The sequence below is a fragment of the Coenobita brevimanus genome, chromosome 36 (genome assembly GCF_032717465.1).
Source record: "Coenobita brevimanus isolate Jiangsu-jjx chromosome 36, ASM3271746v2, whole genome shotgun sequence".
Classification (NCBI taxonomy): Eukaryota; Metazoa; Arthropoda; class Malacostraca; order Decapoda; family Coenobitidae; genus Coenobita; species Coenobita brevimanus.
In genome coordinates, this window is record NC_136989.1 from 2,957,508 (window position 1) to 2,971,874 (window position 14,367).

At 63.4% G+C, this 14,367-nt stretch overlaps 2 protein-coding genes across 2 annotated transcripts in view; both read right to left on the reverse strand.

The window, feature by feature from the left end:
• Positions 1–4,973, reverse strand: part of LOC145396307 (uncharacterized) — a gene marked incomplete at both ends in the record, with an annotated part of 13,751 nt that extends 8,778 nt beyond the window's left edge. Inside the window, 3 exons of the mRNA XM_080269708.1 lie at positions 1,717–2,074; positions 3,375–3,869; positions 4,437–4,973. Of these exons, the coding sequence (XP_080125834.1) occupies positions 1,717–2,074; positions 3,375–3,869; positions 4,437–4,973 (1,390 nt within the window). The remainder of the gene's footprint in view (positions 1–1,716; positions 2,075–3,374; positions 3,870–4,436) is intronic.
• Positions 4,974–7,534: 2,561 nt separating this feature from the next.
• On the reverse strand, positions 7,535–14,096 carry LOC145396308 (uncharacterized; the record flags this gene model as incomplete). Its single annotated transcript, XM_080269709.1, has 6 exons — positions 7,535–7,822; positions 8,117–8,277; positions 9,796–9,984; positions 11,588–11,720; positions 12,321–12,644; positions 13,713–14,096. Coding segments are annotated over 6 exons (1,479 nt in total), but the record flags the coding sequence as incomplete, so codon positions are not given.
• Positions 14,097–14,367: the final 271 nt, after the last annotated feature.

The window sequence follows — 14,367 nt, forward strand, 5'->3', positions numbered from 1 at the left end:
GTCATCGTGGTCGTGGTCATCGTTGTGGTCGTGGTCGTCGTCGTGGTGGTCATCGTCGTCGTGGTCATCATCGTTGTGGTCGTCTTGGTCGTGGTCGTCATGGTCTTGGTCGTCGTCGTGGTCGTGGTCGTGGTCGTGGTCGTGGTCGTGGTCGTCGTAGTCGTGGTGGTCGTGGTCGTGGTCGTGGTCGTCGTCGTGGTCGTGGTCGTCGTCGTGGTCGTGGTCGTGGTCGTGGTCGTGGTCGTCGTCGTGGTCGTGGTCGTCGTCGTGGTCGTCGTCGTTGTCGTTGTCGTCATGGTCGTCGTCGTCGTCGTGGTCGTCGTCGTGGTCGTCGTGGTCGTCGTCGTCGTCGTGGTCGTCGTCGTGGTCGTGGTCGTCGTGGTCGTGGTCGTGGTCGTCGTGGTCGTGGTCGTCGTTGTCGTGGTCGTGGTCGTCGTCGTGGTCGTGGTAATCGTGGTCGTGGTCGTCATGGTCGTCGTGGTCGTGGTTGTAGTCGTGGTCATGGTTGCCGTGTGGTCGTCATGGTCGCCGTGTGGTCGTCGTTGTGGTCGTTGTCGTGGTTGTGGTCGTGGTCGTTTTCGTGGTCGTGGTCGTCGTGGCCGTGGTCGTGGTCGTCGTGGCCGTGGTCACGGTCGTGGTGGTGGTGGTGGTGGTGGTGGTGGTGGTGGTGGTGGTGGTGGTGGTGGTGGTGGTGGTGGTGGTGGTGGTGGTCGTGGTTGTGGTCGTGGTTGTGGTTGTGGTCGTGGTTGTGGTTGTGGTCGTGGTTGTGGTCGTGGTCGTGGTTGTGGTCGTGGTTGTGGTCGTGGTCGTGGTCGTGGTCGTCGTGGTCATGGTCGTCGTCGTGGTCATGGTCGTCATCGTGGTCATGGTCGTTGCCGTCGTCGTGGCCGTGGCCGTCGTCGTGGTCGTGGTCGTGGTCGTGGTCGTGATCGTTGTTGTGGTCCTGGTCGTGGTCGTCGTCGTCATGGTCGTCATGGTCGTCGTCGTCGTCGTCGTCGTCGTCGTCGTCATCGTGGTCGTCGTCGTCGTCGTGGTCGTCGTCATGGTCGTGGTCGTCGTGGTCGTGGTCGTGGTCGTCGTGGTTGTGGTCGTGGTCGTGGTCGTGGTCGTGGTCGTTGTGGTCGTGGTCGTGGTCATGGTCGTGGTCGTGGTCGTCGTGGTCGTGGTCGTCGTGGTCGTGGTCGTGGTCGTGGTCATCGTGGTCGTGGTCGTGGTCGTGGTTGTCGTGGTCGTGGTCGTCGTGGTCGTGGTCGTGGTCGTGGTCGTCGTCGTGGTCGTGGTGGTCGTCGTGGTGGTCTTCGTCGTCGTCGTTGTCGTCATCGTCATCGTCGTCGTGGTCGTGGTCGTGGTCGTGGTCGTGGTCGTGGTCGTGGTCGTGGTCGTGGTCGTGGTCGTGGTCGTCGTGGTCGTAGTCGTGGTTATTGTCGTGGTTGTGGTCGTTGTCTTCATTGTGGTCGTGGTCGTGGTCGTCGTGGTCGTGGTCGTGGTCGTGGTCGTTGTGGTCGTGGTCGTGGTCGTCATGGTCGTGGTCGTGGTCGTGGTCGTCGTGGTCGTGGTCGTGGTCGTGGTCGTCGTGGTCGTGGTCGTGGTCGTCGTGGTCGTGGTTGTCGTGGTCGTGGTCGTCGTGGTCGTGGTCGTCGTCGTGGTCGTCATCGTCATCGTGGTCGTCGTCATCGTCGTGGTCGTCGTGGTCGTGGTGGTCGTGGTCGTGGTTCTGGTCGTCGTGGTCGTGGTCGTGGTCGTCGTGGTCGTGGTAATCGTGGTCGTGGTCGTCATGGTCGTCGTGGTCGTCATGGTCGTCGTGGTCGTCGTGGTCGTCGTGGTCGTGGTCGTCGTGGTCGTGGTTGTGGTCGTGGTCGTGGTCGTGGTCGTCGTGGCCGTGGTCGTGGTGGTGGTGGTCGTGGTGGTGGTGGTGGTGGTGGTTTTCGTGGTGGTGGTGGTGGTCGTGGTCGTTGTCGTGGTCGTCGTTGTTGTCGTCGTGGTCGTCTTGGTCGTCGTGGTCGTCGTGGTCGTGGTCGTGGTCGTGGTCGTGGTCGTTGTTGTTGTCTGCGTGGTCATCGTCGTCATGGTCGTGGTCGTCGTGGTCGTCATCGTCGTCGTGGTCGTCATCGTCGTCGTGGTCGTCGTGGTCGTCATCGTCGTCGTGGTCGTCGTCGTCGTCGTGGTCGTCATCGTCATCGTGGTCGTCGTCATCGTCGTGGTTGTGGTCGTGGTCGTGGTCGTGGTGGTCGTCGTCGTGGTTCTGGTCGTCGTGGTCGTGGTCGTGGTCGTGGTGGTCGTGGTCGTGGTGTTGTTCGTGGTCATGGTCGTCGTGGTCGTCGTGGTCGTGGTAATCGTGGTCGTGGTCGTCGTGGTCGTGGTAATCGTGGTCGTGGTCGTCATGGTCGTGGTCGTGGTCGTGGTCGTGGTCGTGGTCGTGGCCGTGGTCATGGTCGTGGTGGTGGTGGTGGTGGTGGTGGTGGTGGTGGTGGTGGTGGTGGTGGTGGTGGTGGTGGTGGTGGTGGTGGTGGTCGTGGTCGTTGTCGTGGTCGTCATTGTTGTCGTCGTGGTCGTCGTCATCGTGGTCATCGTCGTCGTGGTCGTCTCTCTCGTCGTGGTCGTCGTCGTTGTCGTGGTCGTGGTCATGGTCATGGTCGTGGTCGTGGTCGTTGTCGTTGTCTGCGTGGTCATCGTGGTCGTGGTCGTGGTCGTCGTGGTCGTGGTCGTGGTCGTCGTCGTGGTCGTGGTCATTGTGGTCGTGGTCGTCGTCGTGGTCGTGGTCGTGGTCATTAGGGTCGTGGTCGTGGTCGTGGTCGTCGTGGTCGTGGTCGTGGTCGTGGTCGTGGTCGTGGTCGTCATGGTCATTGTGGTCGTTGTCGTTGTCGTGGTCATTGTGGTCGGGGTCGTGCTCCTGGTCGTGGTCTTGGTCGTCGTCGTGGTTGTGGTCGTCGATCGTGGTTGTGGTCGTCGTCGTGGTCGTGGTCGTCGTCGTTGTCGTTGTGGTCATCGTCGTCGTGGTCGTGGTCGTCGTCGTCTACGTGGTCGTGGTCGTGGTCGTGGTCGTCGTCGTGGTCGTGGTGGTGGTCGTGGTCGTGGTGGTGGTCGTGGTTGTGGTGGTGGTCGTGGTTGTGGTGGTGGTCGTGGTCGTGGTCGTGGTCGTGGTGGTGGTCGTGGTAGTGGTCGTGGTCGTCGTCGTGGTCGTGGTCGTCGTCGTGGTCGTGGTCGTCGTCGTGGTCATGGTCGTGGTCGTCGTCGTCGTGGTCATCGTCGTCGTGGTCGTCGTCGTGGTCGTGGTCGTTGTCGTCGTGGTCGTGGTCGTCGTCGTGGTCGTGGTCGTGGTCGTGGTCGTGGTCGTCGTCGTGGTCGTCGTCGTGGTCGTGGTGGTGGTGGTGGTGGTGGTCGTTGTGGTGGTGGTCGTCTTCGTGGTGGTGGTGTTGGTGGTGGTTGTGGTGGTGAAGGTCGTGGTGGTCGTGGTGGTGGTGGTGGTGGTGGTCGTCGTCGTGGTGGTGGTCGTGGTCGTGGTGGTGGTCGTGGTCGTGGTCGTGGTGGTGGTCGTGGTCGTCGTCGTGGTCGTGGTCGTGGTCGTGGTCGTGGTCGTCGTCGTGGTCGTGGTCATCGTCGTCGTGGTCGTGGTCGTGGTCGTCATGGTCGTCGTGGTCGTGGTCGTGGTCGTGGTCGTCGTGGTTGTCGTCGTGGTCGTGGTCGTCGTCGTCGTGGTCGTCGTGGTCGTGGTCGTCGTCGTTGTCGTGGTCGTGGTCGTCGTCTTGGTGGTGGTTGTCTTCGTGGTGGTGGTCGTCGTCGTCGTGGTCGTGGTCGTCGTCGTGGTCGTGGTCGTGGTCGTCGTCGTGGTCGTGGTCGTCGTCGTGGTCGTGGTCGTGGTCGTGGTCATCGTCGTGGTCGTGGTCGTCGTCGTGGTCGTCGTCGTGGTCGTCATCGTGGTCGTGGTCGTGGTCGTCGTGGTCGTGGTCGTGGTCGTGGTCGTGGTCGTCGTTGTGGTCGTCGTGGTCGTCGTGGTCGTCATCGTCGTGGTCGTCGTCGTTGTGGTCGTGGTGGTCGTGGTCGTGGTCGTGGTGGTCGTGGTGGTCGTGGTCGTGGTGGTCGTGGTCGTGGTGGTCGTGGTCGTGGTGGTCGTGGTCGTGGTGGTCGTGGTCGTGGTGGTCGTGGTCGTGGTGGTCGTGGTCGTGGTGGTCGTGGTCGTGGTGGTCGTGGTCGTGGTGGTCGTGGTCGTGGTGGTCGTGGTCGTGGTCGTCGTGGTCGTGGTCGTCGTGGTCGTGGTCGTGGTCGTGGTCGTGGTCGTGGTCGTGGTCGTGGTCGTGGTCGTGGTTGTGGTCGTGGTCGTGGTCGTGGTCGTGGTGGTCGTGGTCGTGGTCGTGGTGGTCGTGGTGGTCGTGGTCGTGGTGGTCGTGGTCGTGGTGGTCGTGGTCGTGGTGGTCGTGGTCGTGGTGGTCGTGGTCGTGGTGGTCGTGGTCGTGGTGGTCGTGGTCGTGGTCGTGGTCGTCGTGGTCGTGGTCGTCGTGGTCGTGGTCGTGGTCGTGGTCGTGGTCGTCGTGGTCGTGGTCGTTGTGGTCGTGGTCGTTGTGGTCGTGGTCGTTGTGGTCGTCGTGGTCGTCGTGGTCGTGGTCGTTGTGGTCGTGGTCGTGGTCGTGGTTGTGGTCGTGGTCGTCGTGGTCGTGGTCGTCGTGGTCGTGGTCATGGTCGTGGTCGTCGTGGTCGTGGTCGTGGTCGTGGTCGTCGTGGTGGTCGTGGTGGTCGTCGTGGTCGTGGTCGTGGTCGTGGTCGTGGTCGTGGTCGTGGTCGTCGTGGTCATGGTTTTCGTCGTAGTCGTGGTCGTCGTCGTCGTGGTCGTCGTCGTGGTCGTGGTCGTGGTCATGGTCGTGGTCGTGGTCGTGGTCGTGGTGGTCGTGGTCGTGGTCGTGGTGGTCGTGGTGGTCGTGGTCGTGGTCGTGGTCGTGGTCGTCGTGGTCGTGGTCGTGGTGGTCGTGGTCGTGGTCGTGGTGGTCGTGGTCGTGGTCGTGGTCGTGGTGGTCGTGGTCGTCGTCGTGGTCGTGGTCGTGGTCGTGGTCGTGGTCGTGGTCGTGGTCGTGGTCGTGGTCGTGGTCGTCGTCGTGGTCGTGGTCGTCGTCGTGGTCGTGGTCGTGGTCGTGGTCGTGGTCGTGGTCGTGGTCGTCGTGGTCGTGGTCGTGGTCGTGGTCGTGGTCGTCGTGGTCGTCGTCGTGGTCGTGGTCGTGGTCGTGGTCGTCGTCGTCGTCGTGGTCGTGGTCGTGGTCGTGGTCGTGGTCGTCGTCGTGGTCGTGGTCGTGGTCGTGGTCGTCATTGTTTTCGTCGTCGTCGTGGTCGTCGTGGTCGTCATCGTCATCGTGGTCGTCGTCGTCGTCGTGGTCGTCATCGTGGTCGTGGTCGTCGTGGTCGTGGTCGTCGTGGTCGTGGTCGTGGTCGTCGTGGTCGTGGTCGTGGTCGTGGTCGTGGTCACGTGGTTGTGGTCGTGGTCGTGGTCGTCGTGGTCGTGGTCGTGGTCGTGGTCGTCGTGGTCGTGGTCGTGGTCGTCGTGGTTGTGGTCGTGGTCGTGGTCGTCATGGTCGTGGTCGTGGTCGTGGTCGTGGTCATCGTGGTCGTGGTCGTGGTCGTGGTCGTCGTGGTCGTGGTTGTGGTCGTGGTCGTCGTGGTCGTGGTCGTCGTGGTCGTGGTCGTGGTCGTGGTCATCGTGGTCGTGGTCGTGGTCGTCGTGGTCGTCATGGTCGTGGTCGTGGTCGTGGTCGTGGTCATCGTGGTCGTGGTCGTGGTCGTCGTCGTCGTTGTGGTCGTCGTCGTGGTCGTGGTCGTCGTCGTTGTGGTCGTCGTGGTCGTCATCGTCGTGGTGGTCGTCGTCGTCGTGGTGGTCGTGGTCGTCGTGGTCGTGGTGGTCGTGGTCGTCGTGGTCGTGGTCGTCGTGGTCGTGGTCGTGGTGGTCGTGGTCGTCGTGGTCGTGGTCGTTGTCGTCGTGGTCGTGGTCGTGGTCGTGGTCGTCGTGGTCATGGTCGTCGTGGTCGTGGTCGTCGTGGTCGTGGTCGTCGTGGTCGTGGTCGTGGTTGTGGTCGTGGTGGTCGTCATCGTCGTGGTGGTGGTGGTCGTGGTCGTGGTCGTCGTGGTCGTGGTCGTGGTCGTGGTCGTGGTCGTGGTCGTGGTTGTGGTCGTGGTCGTGGTTGTGGTCGTGGTCGTGGTCGTGGTTGTGGTCGTGGTCGTGGTCGTGGTCGTGGTCGTGGTGGTCGTCGTCGTGGTCGTGGTCGTCGTCGTTGTCGTCGTGGTCATCGTCGTCGTGGTCGTGGTCGTGGTCGTCGTCGTGGTCATGGTCGTGGTCGTGGTCGTGGTCGTGGTCGTGGTCATCGTCGTGGTCGTGGTCGTGGTCGTCGTTGTCGTCGTGGTCGTCGTCGTCGTGGTCGTGGTCGTGGTCGTGGTCGTGGTCGTGGTCGTGGTCGTGGTCGTCGTCATGGTCGTGGTGGTCATCGTGGTCGTGGTCGTGGTTGTGGTCGTGGTCGTCGTCGTGGTCGTGGTCGTGGTCGTGGTCGTGGTCGTGGTCATCGTCGTGGTCGTGGTCGTCGTCGTCGTTGTCGTTGTGGTCATTGTCGTCGTGGTCGTGGTCGTCGTCGTCTACGTGGTCGTGGTCGTCGTCGTCTACGTGGTCGTGGTCGTGGTTGTGGTCGTGGTCGTCGTCATGGTCGTGGTGGTCATCGTGGTCGTGGTCGTGGTTTTGGTCGTGGTCGTGGTCGTGGTTGTGGTCGTGGTCGTGGTCGTGGTCGTGGTCGTGGTCGTGGTCGTGGTCGTGGTCGTGGTCGTGGTTGTGGTCGTGGTCGTCGTCGTGGTCGTGGTCGTGGTCGTGGTCGTGGTCGTCGTCGTGGTCGTGGTCGTGGTCGTGGTCGTCGTCGTGGTCGTGGTCATCGTCGTGGTCGTGGTCGTCGTCGTGGTCGTCGTGGTCATCGTCGTGGTCGTGGTCGTGGTCGTGGTCGTCGTCGTGGTCATCGTCATGGTCGTCGTGGTGGTGGTGGTGGTCGTGGTGGTGGTGGTGGTGGTGGTGGTGGTGGTGGTGGTGGTGGTCGTGGTGGTGGTGGTGGTCATGGTGGTGGTGGTGGTCGTCGTGGTGGTGGTCGTCATCGTCGTGGTGGTGGTGGTCGTCGTCGTGGTGGTGGTCGTGGTCGTCGTTGTGGTCGTGGTAATCGTCATGGTCGTGGTCGTGGTCGTCGTCGTGGTCGTGGTCATCGTCGTGGTCGTGGTCGTGGTCGTCGTCGTGGTCGTGGTCGTCGTCGTGGTCGTGGTCGTGGTGGTGGTGGTGGTGGTGGTGGTGGTGGTGGTGGTGGTGGTGGTGGTGGTCGTGGTCGTGGTGGTGGTGGTGGTGGTCATGGTGGTGGTGGTGGTGGTGGTGGTGGTGGTGGTGGTCGTGGTGGTGGTCGTCGTGGTGGTGGTCGTCATCGTCGTGGTGGTGGTCGTCATCGTCGTGGTGGTGGTCGTCATCATCGTGGTGGTGGTCGTGGTCGTCGTCGTGGTCGTGGTCGTCGTGGTCGTGGTCGTGGTCGTCGTTGTTGTCGTCGTGGTCATCGTCTTCGTGGTCGTGGTGGTGGTGGTGGTGGTGGTGGTGGTCGTCGTCGTGGTGGTGGTCGTCTTCATGGTGGTGGTGGTGGTGGTGGTGGTGGTGGTGGTGGTGGTGGTGGTGGTGGTGGTGGTGGTGATGGTGGTGGTGGTGGTGGTCGTCGTGGTGGTGGTCGTCATCGTGGTGGTGGTGGTGGTCGTGGTCGTGGTGGTGGTCGTGGTGGTGGTCGTGGTGGTGGTCGTGGTCGTCGTCGTGGTCGTAGTCGTGGTCGTCGTCGTGGTTGTGGTCGTGGTCGTCGTTGTGGTCGTGGTCATCGTCGTCGTGGTCGTGGTCGTGGTCGTCATCGTCGTGGTCGTCGTCGTCGTCGTGGTGGTCGTGGTCGTGGTCGTCGTGGTCGTGGTCGTCGTTGTGGTCGTGGTCGTGGTCGTGGTCGTGGTCGTGGTCGTGGTCGTGGTCGTGGTCGTGGTCGTGGTCGTGGTGGTCGTGGTCGTGGTGGTCGTGGTGGTCGTGGTCGTGGTGGTCGTGGTCGTGGTCGTGGTGGTCGTGGTCGTGGTCGTGGTCGTCGTGGTCGTCATGGTCGTGGTCGTCGTGGTCGTGGTCGTCGTGGTCGTGGTCGTGGTCGTGGTCGTGGTCGTGGTCGTCGTGGTCGTGGTCGTTGTGGTCGTGGTCGTCGTGGTCGTGGTCGTCGTGGTCGTGGTCGTCGTGGTCGTGGTCGTCGTGGTCGTCGTGGTCGTGGTCGTGGTCGTGGTCGTCATGGTCATCGTGGTCGTCATGGTCATCGTGGTCGTGGTTGTGGTCGTGGTCGTGGTCGTGGTCGTCGTGGTCGTGGTGGTGGTGGTGGTGGTGGTGGTCGTGGTCGTTGTCTTGGTCGTCGTTGTTGTCGTCGTGGTCGTCGTCATCGTGGTCGTGGTCGTGGTCGTCTTGCTCGTCGTGGTCGTCGTCGTTGTCGTGGTCGTGGTCATGGTCATGGTCATGGTCGTTGTCGTGGTCGTTGTTGTTGTCTGCGTGGTCATCGTCGTCGTGGTCGTGGTCGTCGTCGTGGTCGTCATCGTCGTGGTCGTCGTGGTGGTCGTGGTCGTGGTGGTCGTGGTCGTGGTGGTCGTGGTCGTGGTGGTCGTGGTCGTGGTGGTCGTGGTCGTGGTCGTGGTGGTCGTGGTCGTGGTGGTCGTGGTCGTGGTGGTCGTGGTCGTGGTCGTCGTGGTTGTGGTCGTCGTGGTCGTGGTCGTCGTCGTGGTCGTCGTGGTCGTGGTCGTCGTGGTCGTGGTCGTCGTGGTCGTCGTGGTCGTCGTGGTCGTGGTCGTGGTCATGTTCGTGATCATTGTCGTCGTGGTCGTGGTCGTCGTGGTCGTGGTCGTCGTGGTCGTGGTTATCGTGGTCTGGGTCGTCATGGTCATCGTGGTCGTGGTTGTGGTCGTGGTCGTGGTCGTGGTCGTGGTCGTCGTGGTCGTGGTGGTGGTCGTGGTGGTGGTGGTGGTGGTGGTCGTGGTGGTGGTGGTCGTGGTCGTGGTCGTTGTCGTGGTCGTGGTCGTTGTCGTGGTCGTCGTTGTTGTCATCGTGGTCGTCGTCATCGTGGTCATCGTCGTCGTGGTCGTCTCTCTCGTCGTGGTCGTCGTCGTTGTCGTGGTCGTGGTCATGGTCATGGTCGTGGTCGTGGTCGTCGTCGTTGTCGTGGTCGTCATCGTCGTCGTGGTCGTGGTCGTGGTCGTGGTCGTGGTCGTCGTGGTCATGGTCGTGGTCATCGTCGTGGTCGTGGTCGTTGTGGTCGTGGTCGTGGTCGTGGTCGTGGTCGTGGTCGTCGTGGTCGTGGTCGTGGTCGTGGTCGTAGTGGTCATTGTGGTCGTGGTCGTGGTCATTGTGGTCTTGGTCGTGGTCGTAGTGGTCATTGTGGTCGTGGTCGTGGTCATTGTGGTCGTGGTCGTCGTCGTCGTGGTCGTCGTCGTCGTGGTCGTGATCGTGGTCGTGGTCGTCGTCATAGTCGTTATGGTCGTCGTGGTCGTGGTCGTCGTCATAGTCGTTATGGTCGTCGTGGTCGTGGTGGTCGTTGTGGTCGTGGTCGTGGTCGTGGTCGTGGTTGTGGTCGTAGTGGTGGTCGTGGTCGTGGTTTTGGTCGTGGTCATGGTCGTGGTCGTCGTCGTGGTCGTGGTCATCGTCGTGGTCATGGTCGTGGTCGTCGTCGTTGTCGTCGTGGTCATCGTCGTCGTGGTCGTGGTCGTCGTCGTGGTCGTGGTCGTGGTCGTCGTCGTGGTCGTCGTCGTGGTCGTGGTGGTGGTGGTGGTCGTGGTGGTGGTGGTCGTCTTCGTGGTGGTGGTGGTGGTGGTGGTGGTGGTGGTGGTGGTCGTGGTGGTGGTGGTGGTGGTGGTGGTGGTCGTCGTCGTGGTGGTGGTCGTCATCGTGGTGGTGGTGGTCGTCGTGGTGGTGGTGGTCGTCGTGGTCGTGGTCGTGGTGGTGGTCGTGGTCGTGGTCGTGGTCGTGGTCGTCGTCGTGGTCGTGGTCGTGGTCGTCGTTGTGGTCGTGGTCATCGTCGTCGTGGTCGTGGTCGTGGTCGTGGTCGTCATGGTCGTCGGGGTCGTGGTCGTGGTTGTCGTGGTTGTCGTCGTGGTCGTGGTCGTGGTCGTCGTCGTGGTGGTCGTGGTCGTCGTCGTGGTCGTCGTCGTCGTTGTGGTCGTGGTCGTCGTCGTGGTCGTGGTCGTCGTCGTGGTCGTCGTGGTCGTGGTCGTGGTCGTGGTCGTCGTGGTCGTGGTCGTTGTCGTCGTGGTCGTGGTCGTGGTCGTCGTGGTCGTGGTCGTGGTCGTGGTCGTGGTTGTGGTCGTGGTCGTGGTCGTGGTCGTGGTCGTCGTTGTGGTCGTCGTCGTCGTTGTGGTCGTGGTCGTCATCGTCGTCGTGGTCGTCGTCGTCGTGGTCGTCATCGTCGTGGTCGTCGTCGTGGTCGTGGTCGTTGTGGTCGTGGTGGTCGTGGTCGTGGTGGTCGTGGTCGTGGTGGTCGTGGTCGTGGTCGTGGTCGTGGTCGTTGTGGTCGTGGTCGTTGTGGTCGTGGTCGTGGTCGTCGTGGTCGTGGTCGTCGTGGTCGTGGTCGTGGTCGTCGTGGTCGTGGTCGTTGTCGTGGTCGTGGTCGTGGTCGTCATGGTCGTGGTTGTGGTCGTGGTCGTGGTCGTGGTCGTGGTCGTGGTCGTGGTCGTGGTTGTGGTCGTGGTCGTGGTCGTGGTCGTGGTTGTGGTCGTGGTCGTGGTCGTCGTGGTTGTGGTCGTCGTGGTCGTGGTTCTGGTCGTGGTCATGGTCGTGGTCGTTCTGGTCGTGGTCGTTGTGGTCGTGGTCGTGGTCGTGGTCGTGGTCGTCGTGGTCGTGGTCGTCATCGTGGTCGTGGCCATCGTCGTGGTCGTGGCCGTCGTCGTTGTCGTGGTCGTAGTCGTCGTGGTCATGGTCGTGGTCTGGGTTCGTGGTCGTCGTGGTCGTCATCGTCGTTGTGGTCGTGGTCGTCGTGGTCGTGGTCGTGGTGGTCGTGGTCGTGGTCGTGGTCGTCGTGGTCGTGGTCGTGGTCGTGGTCGTGGTCGTCGTGGTCATATTTGTAGTCGTGGTCGTCGTCGTCGTCGTGGTCGTTATCGTCTTGGTCGTCGTCGTCGTCGTCGTCGTCGTTGTGGTCGTGGTGGTCGTGGTCGTGGTCGTGGTGGTCGTGGTCGTGGTGGTCGTGGTCGTGGTCGTGGTCGTTGTGGTCGTGGTCGTCGTGGTCGTGGTCGTGGTCGTCGTGGTCGTGGTCGTGGTCGTGGTCGTGGTCGTGGTCGTGGTCGTGGTCGTGGTCGTGGTCGTGGTCGTGGTCGTGGTCGTGGTTGTGGTCGTGGTCGTCGTGGTCGTGGTCGTGGTCGTGGTCGTCGTGGTCGTGGTCGTGGTCGTCATGGTCTTGGTCGTGGTCGTCGTGGTCGTTGTTGTCATGGTCTTGGTCGTGGTCGTGGTTGTCGTGGTCGTGGTCGTCATCGTCGTCGTGGTCGTCGTCGTGGTCATTGTCGTCGTTGTGGTCGTGGTCGTCGTGGTCGTGGTCGTCGTCGTGGTCGTCATCGTCGTTGTGGTGGTGGTGGTCGTCGTGGTGGTGGTGGTCGTCGTGGTGGTGGTCGTGGTCGTGGTCGTGGTGGTCGTGGTCGTGGTGGTCGTGGTCGTGGTGGTCGTGGTCGTGGTGGTCGTGGTCGTGGTCGTGGTCGTGGTGGTCGTGGTGGTCGTGGTCGTGGTCGTGGTGGTCGTGGTCGTGGTCATCGTGGTCGTGGTCGTGGTCGTGGTTTTCGTGGTCGTGGTCGTTGTGGTCGTTTTCGTCGTGGTCGTGGTCGTCGTGGTCGTGGTCGTTGTGGTCGTTTTCGTCGTGGTCGTGGTCGTCGTGGTCGTGGTCGTGGTCGTGGTTGTGGTCGTGGTCGTGGTTGTGGTCGTGGTCGTGGTCGTGGTCGTGGTCGTGGTCGTGGTCGTCGTGGTCGTGGTCGTGGTCGTGGTCATGGTCGTGGTCGTCGTCGTCGTGGTCATGGTCGTGGTCGTCGTCGTGGTCGTCGTCGTGGTCGTGGTCGTCGTCGTGGTCGTGGTCGTGGTCGTCATGGTCGTGGTCGTCGTCGTGGTCGTCGTCATCGTGGTCGTCGTCGTCGTCGTGGTCGTCGTCGTCATGGTCGTGGTCGTCGTGGTCGTGGTCGTGGTCGTGGTCGTCGTGGTCGTGGTCGTGGTCGTGGTCGTGGTCGTCGTGGTCGTGGTTGTGGTCGTGGTCGTCGTGGTCGTGGTCGTGGTCGTGGTCGTGGTCGTGGTCATCGTGGTCGTGGTCGTGGTCGTCGTGGTCGTGGTCATCGTGGTTGTGGTCGTTGTGGTCGTGGTCGTCGTGGTCGTGGTCGTCGTGGTCGTGGTCATCATGGTCGTGGTCGTCGTGGTCGTGGTCGTGGTCGTGGTCGTGGTTGTGGTCGTGGTCGTGGTCGTGGTCATCGTGGTCATGGTCGTGGTCGTGGTGGTCGTGGTCGTCGTGGTCGTGGTTGTGGTCGTGGTCGTGGTTGTGGTCGTGGTCGTGGTCGTGGTCGTGGTCGTGGTCGTGGTCGTCGTGGTCGTGGTCATCGTGGTCGTGGTCGTCGTGGTCGTGGTCGTCGTGGTCGTGGTCGTTGTGGTCGTGGTTGTGGTCGTGGTCGTGGTCGTCGTGGTCGTGGTCGTAGTCGTGGTTGTGGTCGTGGTCGTGGTTGTGGTCGTGGTTGTGGTCGTGGTTGTGGTCGTGGTTGTGGTCGTCGTGGTCTTGGTTCTGGTCGTGGTCGTGGTCGTGGTCGTCGTGGTCGTCGTCGTGGTCGTGGTCGTCGTCGTGGTCATGGTCGTGGTCGTGGTCGTCGTCGTCGTGGTCGTGGTCGTGGTCGTCGTCGTGGTCGTGGTCGTGGTCGTCGTCGTCATGGTCGTGGTCGTCGTTGTGGTCGTCGTCATCGTGGTCGTCGTCGTCATGGTCGTGGTCATCGTGGTCGTGGTCGTCGTGGTCGTGGTCGTGGTCGTGGTCGTCGTGGTCGTGGTCGTGGTCGTCGTGGTCGTCGTGGTCGTGGTCGTGGTCGTGGTCGTGGTCGTCGTGGTCGTGGTTGTGGTCGTGGTCGTCGTGGTCGTGGTCGTGGTCGTGGTCATCGTGGTCGTGGTCGTGGTCGTCGTGGTCGTGGTCATCGTGGGTGTGGTGGTCGTGGTCGTGGTCGTCGTGGTCGTGGTCGTCGTGGTCGTGGTCGTCGTGGTCGTGGTCATCGTGGTCGTGGTCGTCGTGGTCGTGGTTGTGGTCGTGGTCGTGGTTGTGGTCGTGGTCGTGGTTGTGGTCGTGGTCGTGGTCGTGGTCATCGTGGTCATCATGGTCGTGGTCGTGGTGGTCGTGGTCGTCGTGGTCGTGGTTGTGGTCGTGGACGTGGTTGTGGTCGTGGTCTTGGTCCTGGTTTTGGTCATGGTTGTGGTCGTCGTGGTCGTGGTCGTCATGGTCGTGGTCGTCGTGGTCGTGGTCGTCGTGGTCGTGGTTGTGGTCGTGGTCGTGGTCGTCGTGGTCGTGGTCGTGGTCGTCGTGGTCGTGGTCGTGGTCGTGGTTGTCGTGGTCGTGGTCGTCGTGGTCGTGGTCGTGGTCGTGGTTGTGGTCGTGGTTTTGGTCATGGTTGTGGTCGTCGTGGTCTTGGTCGTCGTCGTGGTCGTGGTCGTGGTCGTGGTCGTCGTGGTCATGGTGGTGGTCGTGGTGGTGGTCGTGGTGGTGGTCGAGGTGGTGGTCGTGGTCGTGGTCGTGGTCGTGGTCGTGGTCGTGGTCGTGGTCGTCGTCGTCGTCGTGGTCATGGTCGTCGTCGTGGTCGTGGTCGTCGTCGTGGTCGTGGTCGTGGTCGTCGTCGTGGTCGTGGTCGTGGTCGTGGTCGTCGTGGTCGTGGTCGTGGTCGTGGTCGTGGTCGTCATGGTCGTGGTCGTCGTGGTCGTGGTCGTGGTGGTCGTGGTCGTGGTCGTGGTCGTCGTGGTCGTGGTCGTCATGGTCGTCATGGTCGTGGTCGTCGTGGTCGTGGTCGTGGTTGTGGTCGTGGTCGTGGTCGTCGTGGTCGTGGTCGTCGTGGTCATGGTCGTGGTCGTGGTTGTCGTGGTCGTGGTCGTTGTGGTCGTGGTTGTCGTGGTCGTGGTTGTCGTGGTCGTTGTGGTCGTGGTTGTCGTGGTCGTGGTTGTGGTCGTGGTCGTGGTTGTGGTCGTGGTCGTGGTCGTGGTCGTCGTGGTCGTGGTCGTGGTCATCATGGTCGTGGTCGTCGTGGTCGTCGTGGTTGTCGTCGTGGTCGTGGTCGTCGTCGTGGTCGTGGTCGTCGTGGTCGTGGTCGTGGTCGTGGTCGTGGTCGTGGTCGTGGTCGTGG